Below are 13,314 nucleotides of genomic sequence, written 5' to 3' on the forward strand. Positions count from 1 at the left end.
GAATGTTCCCAGCTAAAACCAATTCAAACTATGAAAGCGCAAAGATACTGTGAATTTGCAGAAATGTAATCTGTTCGCGAGATACAATCGAGTAGATTTCTTTTCCTATTTGTCCAAAAGGGAATGCGAAGACACAAACAGGGGTGATAAAAAGGTTACAAATTGAACCTCTCACTAGTACCAACAGGATTTGGTAAAATATCAAGAGAAAGAAAGCGGGGGGGGGGGGGGGGGGGGGGGGGGAACTATCAAAAATGAGGGGAATTAGCCAATTCAACTGCCGCCCTTCTGTTTAAGAGTAATCTTATCTCCGAGGCTGAGAGCAATGCCTTGAGTCTTGCTCCTTATTCTGATGTACCCGCTCAGCTTCCCATCGGCTTGTTTCTCAACGCTCACATTTACCAAAGCATCCTCCCCGAAGATACTTTTTGCATAGAGGTTGGCAGCTAGGAATCCACACTCATCTTCCAGTGCCGACCTGATTTACCAATCAGCAAACGCAATGAGATGTAGCCAAGAAAAAAATTATTTAGCCTCGACAACCCAGCAATCCCAGAACAAAAGGGGACAGAAGCATCAGCCAATCTAACAGCAACAATAACAAAAACAAGAACGAAGACTGGGGAGATGCTAATGTACAACAAACATGTGTCGCACTAAGACAATAAAGTGCTAGAAATGTGTAAGGATAACTTGAGCAAGAGTTGAGGAACTTACGGTGGAGTTAGGCACTTCATATTTGTGGACCTGATGACATGGTTTAAAAATTCCTTCTCATCTTGAATGACAGTGTTTACAGCAACCTGAAAACACAATAACATCATTTGGATATAACATCAGACACAAAATACATCATTCCAAGTTCCAAACACCAACATGTTTCAAAGTTGGTTATTTAAGGAAAAATTTATGATAATTAAACAGAATCACAGTGCTGATGTGAGGTCTGGCATAGATAAGATCTAGCTTAAACTTATTAAAGCACATCTGATAAGGCAGCAGAGCAGTCAGTGAAAACATGGAAACAAACTGTTATCAGTTGTTCCACCTCATCACTGATCAATAGTTACTAAGATACTGGCCCACAAATCATAATCCATCAAACCAGGAAGCATCTAAACAAAACACAAGAGCACAAAAGAAGTTTCGTGATATTGGAAACCTGAAAACATCTAATATTAGGTGCTTTCAATCACTGAGTTGCTTTGCTTTAACTTAAAACTACGTGGATAAGTAAGCAGCCAATCAATATAGCTGTATTTATTGCACAGGTGTTTCAGAATATGATATTAATGAAGCTTGACAAAGCACTTTAGAAAGGAAAAAACTGTCCTGCAGATCACACCATGCACAGAATCAAGGATATTATCATCTAAGCCAAACATACTCTTCTCCATAATAACTTAAATGACAGTGAGACAAGGACTGAGAAACATGAAAGAGGACAAAGGAAATGGACTTCTCTTGAAGTTTCACCTCAGAACACAATGGGGAGACTTACAATTCATTATATATCACCTTAGATGGGAGTCAAATTGATGGAGTCCTCACAATACTTATTTGAGGCCCTCACGTATTCTCTAGTGCATACTGTGCATTTGATTCTTGAAAGCAAAGCAAATGATCTATGGTGTTCTCCTCCTGATACTGAACTACCAATACAGGTTACAAGAATATTTACATTATTTACATGTAATAATTGTATTTGCTGTCAAAATCGATCAGAAGGTATATGCCATAAGCTTAATCTCACTAGATAAAAATAAAGAACACTCATGGATACCTTGTTTTCCCACTCGAATTCAGCCCACATAGTTCTAAAAGCCACATCAGCACACGTTGCAGGAGAAATGTAATCCATTATATCAATGTGAATGTCATTGAGGACAATAACATTTCGCTCGAGCACATTTGAAGTTTCATACACAATATTCCCAAATATAACTCCGGTTTCAGTTGAAGAAACCTTAATGTTGGCCCGTATCTGCTTGCTTGATTCAGGTGCTAGTGTGTAGTTTTGTGGGCGCTCCACAAGTTTAAGATCGCCCATAGTTGCCAACTCCAAGCACAGATTCTGGAGAGTTTCCTTTGTGCGGTTGATGACCGTAACATCAAGGACAATGTCATAATGATGAACTGTCACATATGCTTCAGCATAAACAGGATCGCTAAATCCTGTAAGCTGAAGAATGCGATTAAGTTTATTTGCATCATCGCCATCTTTCATGAACTCTCCAGTGGCACGTTTTAGATCATCCTGCACCTCATCTTCCAATTCAAGCTGGCTCATACCCTGATAATACATACAAGTATTATCATACAAGTTATAATTGGAGGGAGAAAATAAGTTATAATTGACCAATTGCAGGGCAGAAAATTCATACTAGTATACAGAAATAGATAGAACTTTCACTAAGCGATCTCCTTATGGTATTCAATGTGACAAAAAGATCCAAGCAAAACAAATATGGGAACAGTTCACATCTTCACAAAACAAATAAATAAACAAGTGAAATTGAGGGGGAGATCAATTCAAACATATTACTCTTCTGAATGTAGTTAGTAGCATGAAAGGGACATTAAGACCACTTACCTTTAATCTCAATTCATGAAGCTTCCTGACAACCATAAACTTTTAAAATGCAATATAAAGCAACCAGCCAAGGAAAGGAAAGAATGAGTTCGCAAAAATACATTGCATTTTATGTATGGATCCAGCAAAAATTAAAAAGAAAAAATGAGCTGTGTACGTGTACGCCTGCAACAGTAGCTGCAAAGAAGCTGTCTGATCCATTTGTTTACAATTTAGTGATTCTACCTCATTCAATATCTGGAAAAGTAATGATAGTGTTCACTGATATAGACTGAGCTTACAGCCCATGGAGGCGGATAAAAAAAAAATAAACTCATCATAAATATAGACACAGATGTATTTCTTCTCAGATATGTCATAAACTTGCAAATACAAAACTAATCAAAGCATATGACAACATATAACAGTAAGTTGGTTGCAAGGAAACCACTAATTGGAGGGACAAAAGAATTTTTGTTAAGCAATCTCCTTATGATATTCAACATGAAAAAATGATCTTTGCAAAGCAAATACAGAAACAGTTCACATGTTTACAAAACAATAAATGAAGAAGTGAGATTGAGGGAGGAGATTGAATTCATGCTTGTTGCTGTTCTGAATGTAGCTAGTAGCACAACATCAATGCTGGTTACCCTAACCTTAATCCATGAAGCTTCCCAACAACCATAAATTCTTAAGATGCAACGCAAAGCAACCGGCAAAGGAAGATTGAATTTTCAAAAACACATTGCACTTTATGTATGTGGATAGGGCAAAATTAAAAAGAAAAAAGGAGCTGTGCATGTGTCTGCCTGCATGGACGGGTGCAAGCTTGCCGTCTAATTCATTCATTTATTTGCTTATTTTTGCTAAAAGTCTGATTCATGTATCTATAACAAATGATTACATCTGATCCAATAAGAACAGAGGCCTGAACTGACAGAACAAGGAGATGGGACAAGCAAATGAACTAACCGTAAATAAAGACGTGTATTTCTAGATAAACTTGCCAGTATGGAAATAAAGCACAATAAAGATATCAGAGTAAAATGCATGCCTTTTTATGGATAACAATTAACAGAAACATCTAATCTCAGCTTGATATGCAAAATTTCCCATAGTAATTATTCAATTAAAACAAATCAATGCCCATTGAATGTTTAAAAAGCCAGGAAACCACATCACTGTAGAGATAACAAAGTAATGTTCTATTTACCTTCCTGCTCTTCAAGTGGTAAAAGTCAATAAGGTCATCAGGCTGGGCATTGGATATATGAGCCCTTGCTTTAATTTCCTCGGTTTCACGGAACTGCTTATCAGCAAGCATTTTTACAAAACTCTCTCGGCAGGACTGCAACCATATATTCCTTACCTCACCACCAGTATTGCAGAGCAATCTGATGCATAGGGCAATCCTATCATGAGAATCATTGTCAATTGGATGTGGAAGAAACGAAGAAAGACCCAGTTGCAGCATAGAGACCATAATCAACAAGGCCTGGGTAGTAGCCTTGTTCACTTCAAATTTAGATGGCTGAACCTCTTCTAATCTCAAAACAAGTTTTGTCAATGTGCATGCCACAACTGCACCTAGAAAAAAATCACCAGAAAGAATCAGCGATCTCAAATTTCCAACAGATGCCAATGATCCCTGAACAAGCGTCGGAGGAGACATGGCAGTTTCCAGGGCTGCACTCTGGGTGGCATAGGTTCCATCTGCAAGGATTGCAGGCCTTCTAGAAGAAACTGTGATGGAGTTTGCCTGCTGAGAATTCCTTGAAGTGTCTGGAGCCTCTCCATCCTCAGTAGGTGTATAGAAAGGGAGCTCTCCAAGGCAATGCTTAATAGTTGAAATTCCATTTTCAACTTCAGAAAGTGAAAGACAGTACTCACCAATAATCCAAAGAGCACAAGAACACACACGGGCAGCCCGGATTTGATAGAAAGTGTCCAAAAGCCTTGTTATTATAGATACCCTTAATTTTGGGTTTGTTTCGATTATCTCCCGCACAAAGACCACCACATCCATAGCCGAAGCAACATTGCTGTCTCCCAAGAAATCCATCAGAAGATGTACAACTGTGCTCGCCACCTCAGGAAATTTGATTGCACAAGAATGAATAGCCTGAACGAGCATTTGCCTATATTCTCCATTTTTCTCAAGCTCCACATTCTGAGTCTTCACAACTTCTTTCTTTAGCATAAGAACAACTTCATCAACATTCCTTGGAGTTATCAATTCCAGAACAATGTCAATAGTTTTCCTACGAATATCAAGATTTGGGCTTGAAAGTGCTCTAAGAACATCCATTATCAAATCAACCATAATCTCTCTATGTGAAGACTTAAGCTCATTGAGCCGGTCAAGAACAATAAGCTTAACATTGTTGTCACTTTGTGAGAGCAGCAGCTGACAGTATGTATTTGCAGCAGCTCTGATTGCCGTGGGAGCTGAGGATAGAGAAACAAGAGTTCCAGCACATTCATAAACTACTGCTGCTGATGGGGCATTGAGCAAAGATATTATAATCTTGATGTACTTCCCCTTCTCTCCCTTGTTTACTCTACAGACCTTACGAATTAATTCTAACACCACCATCTGAAGCTGTTCACCCCAGTCGTTGATTCTGTCAATGTGGGTGAAAAGATAATTAACTGCCTTGTCTTGGGCAGACGTGAACAACATAAGGAATGCATTTCGCTTGGCTGATGCATCTTGTTCTGTTGAAAGCAATTTCTCAATCAAATCAGGAGCATTATCCAGTAACTGTTCCCCTTGAGGAAGCTTGTATATTGACATCACAGCAAGAATTGCATTCCTCCGAACAAAAGGGTGGCGATGCTCTAAATTCAATAAGACAGTAGGAATCAATGGCTCGATGACCTCTGTTTCCTTCAACCGACAAAGAAATCGGAGTGTGACACCCCGGATGTACTCATTAGGATGGTTTAGGTTGTTCAACAGGTTTTGACAAATCAAGATCATTTCCTGCAGAACCCTCCCTCTTGAATCGGTTTTTTCAATGATCTCAAAGTAGAGAAGCAATAGCTTCTGAATTGTGTGGTCTTCGGAGGGCACCACATAGCGGACAACGGTGATGAACAATTGGGGGATGGTTTCGCCGTTCAGTAAAAGCATGATGGCTTTCTTCAAGGCGTCTATCTTAGCGGGAATGTCGTTTCCTTCTAAGGCCTCCTTGATCTCATTGGCTAGTGCCGGTGTTGCCTTGTCAAAATGAACAAGCAGCGTGCAAGATTTCTCCATTTCAACTGTTTCTCTCTTCGAAATTAAGTTAGATTATCAGATCTCACAATTGAAGTTAAAAGAGAGATACTAAATGTCGTCAAATCAGACACTAGCTATAGTTTCCCTCTCCACATAGAATCACCACCACACACTTGTCTGTCTTCCAGATCAGATCTTGAAACTTGAGAACAAATTGAAACGGACACGATTCAATGAACGATTTTGAATAGAAACTGTCAATCTATGAAAATAGCATGATGGATATGGACGAACCTCGGAATTGCAGAATGGATGGAATCGGGATCGGAGGCATTCAGTGCTGCAAATCAATCGCCGAAACTTTCGTGAGACGACGGAGGGACTCTGCTCGGCCTTCTTCCAGAGGAGAGGAACAACTTGATCTAGAGAGAGAGATAGAGAGAGAGGGGCCATTTAAATCTTTGATGCCAGTTGCCAGGCGTATCTATCGGGGCCTGGATCACTGGGCTCAATGGGCCTAGTAGTTTTTACATATGGACCAAAAATTGGGCCTGGGCAGCCCCTTAGCCCAATAGATCAGAATAGGTGGGCTGGCCTCTTGGTATACATTGGGAGCCAGCCAGCCAAATAGCAAGCATTTATTAAGGTGAAGCAGCGGTGATCGAGGAAGGCGAAGGGTCCAATTTTCAGACTTGCGGTCGGTCACCTCCTCGTCGTCGATTCTTCCGGTCAGATCTGCAAACTGATCGGGTTGCCTCGCCATCGGTCGTTCGCCTCCTCGCGTCTCGCAGGTGAACGTCACGTCGGTTGCCCCACGGGAAGAGAGGAGAAAAGGAAAGGAGTAAGAAGAAGAGGAGAAGATCAAAACGACGCCGTTTTGATCATAATTATTAAATATTAAAATATAAGATATCGAATAATAATTCGTGGGTGCGTCCCTTTCGGGAGTGGCTGGCTGGCTGGCGTGGCTCTGAAGAATACTCTCTCTCACTCGGCCCACCACGTCGTCGCTCCCGTGACGCCAGCCAGCCAGCCAGCCACCAAACATCATACACAATGACCAGATCCAAATGCAAATTACTTCATTTGGGCCGCTTGTTGGGCCTTGACTTACTCCTCGTTTTTTAATTTTAATTTTAATATTAATATTTGGCACGTGACTTGTCTTTGTATGTATGGTCCCCGCGGGGAGGTGGGGGGGGGGGTGGTTAACGTCTCTCTCTCTCTCTCTCTCTTCTTCTTCTTCAGGTCATATCCCTTCATTCACGCCTCCTTTTCTGATGCAATTCACCGTTAAGATTTCAATTTGGACATTACATCACTTGACTCCCCCAATCACATCAAATCAATTACCCAAATTCACGTCAATTTGTATATTTATATTTATTATATCACCCATAATAATATATCAACTTAATGTGTCATCCTAAATATCAAATTTACATCTCTAAATAACATTTTAGATTAATAAAAATTATCCCAATAAAATATTTTTTTGAGTCATGTTAAATGAATGTCTTAAAAATATTTCTTGAAGAGATATAACGTACGTTATTTTCAAAATATTTAAATTTTGATAATAAAATATAATAAATATATTATATAAGATGTATTTATAGACATAGATAAATAATATTAGCAATTGTCTTAATAGTAATTATTATTAAGATATAATAAATGTATCTTATTTTTAGTGACAAAACACTCTTGTAGTTAATAAAGTGTGTCAAAATATGATACATTTATTATTAACTAATAAAAATATTTTATAGATACAATGAGTATATTTTGTTTAAAAATAAACTACATTTATTACATTTTAACTATTATCTTGCTGCTCTCGGCAAGTGGGGACCCAACTATGCCTTATAATTTTCTTATTATAAGCTCGTGCCTTTTAATCTTCTAGGGTTAACTCCAACAATCAGTGTTTCGTAACAAAATAACGAGTTAAGAAGAGTCACATAATAATGAGTAGAAGAATCGTAAAATGCTTGATTGTTCCTAGAAAATTTAAGGCTTCAATAGCCCACCTAATGATGGTCCAAGCATCATTTGAATTGAGGACGGCTAAATCTATATTTTTGTTTTTTACACTTTTTTTGTGTGATTATTTAAGTTTTTTGTTATTTCGATTACATCTATATATTTATATTTTTAAATTAATTTAATTATTATACATTGACCTTTTTTCGTATAGTAATTCGAACTTTTTGTTATTTCAATTATACTTTCGAAGTTATATTTTTAAATCAATTTAATTTATGTATTTAAATATATAAAAAAATAAATAAATTGACTCATCTCATTTTATCTTTTTTACACATCAAAATATATAACTTAAATTAATTAAAAAATACAGATATATGGTGTAATTGAAATAATGAAAAGTTTGAATTTTTATATGAAAAAAAATCAAAATAGAGAATTAAATTGATAAAAAAATTTAAATTTACGAATATAATTGAAATAATAAAAAAAATGAAAGAATATAAATTTGACGAATAATTGGGAACCTTGCTTTTAAGACGTGAAGACTGAGATGGTGAAGGCGTGATAAGAGTAGTAGTGGCTAACGTAAGAGTCACAAAAGAGTTAGTGGTTTAGGGCGGGCCTTTGCACTCTTCCTCACCCAGAGTGGGAAGAGTAGTGTCGGTGGCAGTAAAGACGACTCAGCACAAGAGTGAGGACTAAATCTCTCTCTCTCTCTCTCTCTCTCTCTCCATTTACATATATATAATCTCAACTACCATTATAGTTTTCCTCTGTCTCTCTCTCTCTCTTCCTTGATTTTGCTTGAAGAGGGAGAAGGCTCATTATTGGAGAGAGAGAGAGATTTGTGAGTGTTGGCTGTAGAGAGGGAGGGAGAGAGTGCGGAGGTTTTCTAAGGTCGGATCGAAGGAAATGGCGGTGGATCCAAGGCAGGTGCTGGCCGGTTTCTTGACCATCACAATGTTCGTAATGCTAGGAAACATGATCAAGCGCGACCATTTCGATTCGCCTTCAGATGTATGTGCCGTCTCTATCTGTGTTATCTATTCGCTGTTAATTACTTCTCGCTTTCGATCTGTTAGTTCCTAATCATGTTGCCTCATTTCCGGTTCCAATCCACTTCACTCTCTCTCTCTCTGCACTCTCGAATCTGCAGAGTCACCAATCGCCATTTCCTCTGTCTTTGTTCCATCATGTGCTTGTTTGTCTGTGCTCTGGAAGAAGCGTCCAGATCTTTGTAGTTGTTGTTACGAATGTGTTTGTAATTGTGTGTTCAGATTCGTCGAATGCACTTTCTTTTTCTTTCCTTTTTGGTTTTTAGTCATCGTATTTAAGGAAGTAGCGTATCTTCCTTTTGCTATTGGTTGCTGACAATTCGTGGAAAGAAGACGACAAAATCTTGGCCGCCGCGGAGATTACGCAGCTAACACAATTTCTAATTTCTTTTAGCGTTTGTTTCTCTTGTGATTTCTCGGCAACCAAAAGGATAATGTGCTGCAAGGTCTTCCTATTTGTTCGTCATACAATGTTCTGTTGGCAAATCCGGAAGGAGAAGTTATTCCTACCATTTCAAGTGGAGTCTATGTGCCTTGAAAAGGCCCCACCTGTTTTAATTGCGAAGAAATAATCGTTTCTTGGGTGTCTACTTGATTGAATACACACGTATTTATACTTTTATTCGGTGTTGTGTTTTCTCTAATCTTGTTTGCTTTTTCCCCCTTTTACAGGCAAATCATTCTGGAACGCCAAGTGATAATTATGATAATCTCAAGATCACAGAACATGCTACTGTTTCCCTTCCAGGAGGGAATGGACCTTGGAAGGAGGACGGATTACGGCTAAAACCTTGCTGGGCAAAACCAGCTTCTGGTAATACCATTGTCTGACCCCTATTGATTCTTTCAGTTCATGTGGTTGTTCCGCTTTGATTTACCTTTCCTTAGGCAACCCTGCTTCATATTTTATTATTTTTCTGTATGGGTAACAGAAGAGGCACAACGATCTGAAGGTTTTGTCACCTTCTCCTTAACCAATGGCCCCGAATATCATGTCTCACAGGTATTGTAATCTAATATGTTTCAGTTACCGGTCAATTTGTCTTTTCACTCTTAAAACCTAAAAATAGATAAATAATTAATTATGAGACAAAAAACAAGTTTTATCTGCAATTTGTTGCATAGGCAAATTTGGTCGAGTCATTCAACAAAGCTGATTGTTTTTCCATTCGTCCTGCTGATTGGGTGCCGTCAAGTTTGCGGAAACATAATAAATGATCCATTGGGCTTCAAAGAAGAAAAGCGGCTTTATTTCTAGTTAATTTCTTTAAGTCTAAAATTAGTTAAGTGTCTATTGACTTAGGTTAGATAAGGGGTGTTAATTTGATTGATCTTGATTTGGGAAAATTCATATTTTTGTTTGTTTTATCCCTCAGTCCGATTTCATTTCGAAATTATGGTCCAGATTACATAATACTTACCCTTGATATTTGTCTCCCCAAGAAATTTCAGGGCCTGGTTTCACTTTTACAGTTTAGCCTTAATTTCCTGTCGATTTAACTTTTTCTAACTTTTAGTGGTCTGCACATGCACTGATCCTCTACTTTCCTGAACTTTTGGCATACTATTCATTAGCTGAACTTACCGTACACCATAATACAAGACCGCCCACAAGTTCTGCTTAATTATATATTGACAATTCAGATTCACAACTTTCATCTACCTCATAATGAGTGCATCTAAAACTTGTTTTTCAAGTTCAATAGTTAACCTTGCCCTCTTTGAAGAAGCAATGATTTTTGTCCCAACAACACAAAGCCTTAATCCCACTAGGTGGGATTACTGATGGTTTTTATACTGACTATTGGCTACTAAACACAACCCTCTCTCTCAAATTGAGTTTGGGACCAACTATAAAGAGCAATACCTTGGACTCTAAAAAGTTTTTGAGGGGATTACTTATTCTACAGGAGTAGTTGATTTTTGTCCCAAAAGAAGAAAAAAACAATCCATAACTCCATAAGTAAGCATGAGTAATAGTCAATCTATCTCCCTATTTGCTGCATGTCCATAGATTTTTGAAAGCTTGACTTTGTTCTGCTTAACCTGATTGAGATGCTACTTACCTCATCCTCTCTTTGATCGGTAATTTGGATTCCTTTTGTGTTTTTCTCGTGCAATTCTGGCTTTCTAGAAGAGGTTAATTTGTCTCTTATCTTTCAGATGTGATCTTTACCCAAGCCACATCCTTCTGCTATGTATAATATCCATTCCAATTTTATTGACAAATCGGTTTCGGTGTGGAATTATCTCCCTTTTATGAAAGTTTATATGTTTACTTTTTGACTTTTTTTTGTTATTTCTTCTTAATTTATTACCCAGATAGCTGATGCGGTTGTGGTGGCAAGATACCTACGAGCGACTCTTGTACTGCCAGACATAAGGGGAAACAAACCAGGTGACAAGAGGTAAGTGCTGTCATAGCATCCCCAGCACATGCCTATATACTTCTTTGAAGCGGGGACAACAGGCTAAAAAAGTCTAATTCTAAAAATGAAAATGCAATTTATCTTCATTGATTCCTAAGGATTATTCTTATAGCGAGAATTCACAGTTATTTATTTATTGTTTGTTTGTTTGTTTGTTCTCATGCCATAGCTCTTTTATGGGGTTTTCTTTTCTTTCTTTTTTTCATTCTACATTTTTCATGAGTTTTTGCCACTATAGAGATGTAGTAGAAGTAGTCACACAGAGCAACAACTTTGAGATGGGCAAGGTTTGCATGTCATTTAACTGTGATTTTCTTTAATGATTTAATGGGCTAATTGCTAGATCATGAATACGTGCTTTCTGGATATCGATATACTGACTTGCTGATATTTTCAGGAACTTTGGAGATATTTATGATATTCAGAAATTTGTGAAAAGCCTAGACGGTGTGGTAAAAGTTTCAAAACATCAGCCTGCTGAAACATCAACCCGGAACCTAGCAGTTGTTAGGGTCCCTAATCGAGTCACTAAAGACCATATAGCTGAACAAATTGAACCAATTTTTAGAACAAAGGGAAACAACATAAGGCTGGCAACATACTTCCCCTCTGTGAACATGAAAAAAACTGAGGAAAAAAGTAAGTCTGATTCTGTGGCATGCTTGGCGATGTTTGGAACTCTAGAGCTACAACCAGAGGTTCGTGAAGTGGTTGACTCAATAATTGAGCGGCTGAGAACTCTTAGTCGGAAATCAAATGGTCAGTTCATAGCGGTGGACTTGAGAGTTGAGATGTTGGAGAAAAAGGGTTGCCAAGGAAGTGCAGTGAAAAGCTGTTATGGTCCAGAGGAGATTGCACTTTTTCTGAGGAAGACTGGTTTTGACAAGGAGACAACTATATATTTGACCCAATCCAGGTGGGATAGCAGTCTTGATGCTCTGAAGGATTTCTTCCCAAAAACTTATACAAAGGTAAAAGGTTTTGCATTTCATTTCCTCTACATTATAATCACGTTTCTAGTAAGTTTAATTTTCTTGACAGTTTCTTTCTAAATCAGTTCTTAAGAGTTCTCAATCAAGTAAGTTTAACTTCAATCCTCAATTTTCCTTGGGGAATTCTCTTGATAAAACTTTCGAAACTGTTTCATGGTAGCCTATAAGAAGTATAGATCAAGCAATTGCTTGACTCTTGTCTATTGCCAATCAGAAATTGTTTTGACATGGAGTTGTCAAGTGCTCCTCTTTCGAAAGAAGAGCACTTTTCATGTCTTATACAGCAGTAATAAAAAAAAAATCCATCCAAGAAGTTACCCAAAAAAGCTGATTATACTGGCTGGATGGATCAAAGACTTGTGAAGAAGCTGTCACTTGTCAGTTTGTTTATAATGAAGAAGGCGCGCGTGTGTATGTATATATATATATATGGGCTGCTAATACATGTGTTGAATCCGTAGTCTCCTTGAAACTGCATTTAGAGTGTTCCTTAGCGTTGAGACCTTATAGAGAGAGAGCTGATTGCACTTTTGAATACTACCTCTCTCGTCGGAACTCTGTTGCAGGAAACCATTATGCCAGTGGATAAGAAGGAAAAGTATCTCAACTCGGAAACTTCTGAACTTGAAAAGGCTATTGACTTCTACATCTGCACTGAGAGTGATGTGTTCGTACCAGCTATCTCGGGGCTGTTCTACGCCAACGTAGCCGGTAAGAGAATTGCTTCTGGCAAGACACAGATCCTTGTTCCTGCAAATGTGGCTGCCTCTGCTTCTGCAACTGATTTCATATCTCCGTACGTCTCCAAGAAGAACCACTTGGCTTATTCTTGTTTCTGCTAGCTCATCGTGTAAAAAGGCCGCCTCAAATAGAGCAATTTAAGGGGGATGTATCGATGCCCGTATTTCAATGTCTTTTGCGCTCTCTTTGTAAAAAAAGAAAGAAAAACAAACAAGAAAACAAGCGACGTATACTTCCCCTTTTATATCCCCAGTCGTCTAGGCAGAGAAGCCACATTCAGTCGGTAAGAGGCTTCTAAACTGAACTC

General features: G+C 38.2%; 2 protein-coding genes across 2 annotated transcripts; one reads left to right on the forward strand and one right to left on the reverse strand.

The window, feature by feature from the left end:
- Positions 1-22: 22 nt before the first annotated feature.
- On the reverse strand, positions 23-6,260 carry LOC127796049 (coatomer subunit beta-1-like). The gene is made up of 5 exons (XM_052328101.1): positions 6,093-6,260; positions 3,789-6,000; positions 1,784-2,293; positions 718-803; positions 23-478 (listed from the first exon to the last, which is right to left on the reverse strand). The coding sequence occupies exons 2-5, from the start codon at positions 5,835-5,837 to the stop codon at positions 274-276; spliced, it is 2,850 nt and encodes a 949-aa protein (XP_052184061.1). The 5' UTR covers positions 5,838-6,000; positions 6,093-6,260; the 3' UTR covers positions 23-273.
- A 2,160-nt stretch (positions 6,261-8,420) lies between these two features.
- Positions 8,421-13,186, forward strand: LOC127794566 (protein MANNAN SYNTHESIS-RELATED 1-like). Its single transcript, XM_052325764.1, has 6 exons — positions 8,421-8,807; positions 9,518-9,659; positions 9,778-9,848; positions 11,168-11,253; positions 11,672-12,245; positions 12,833-13,186. The coding sequence occupies exons 1-6, from the start codon at positions 8,703-8,705 to the stop codon at positions 13,106-13,108; spliced, it is 1,254 nt and encodes a 417-aa protein (XP_052181724.1). The 5' UTR covers positions 8,421-8,702; the 3' UTR covers positions 13,109-13,186.
- Positions 13,187-13,314: the final 128 nt, after the last annotated feature.

Source organism: Diospyros lotus, chromosome 2, assembly GCF_014633365.1.
Source record: "Diospyros lotus cultivar Yz01 chromosome 2, ASM1463336v1, whole genome shotgun sequence".
Classification (NCBI taxonomy): Eukaryota; Viridiplantae; Streptophyta; class Magnoliopsida; order Ericales; family Ebenaceae; genus Diospyros; species Diospyros lotus.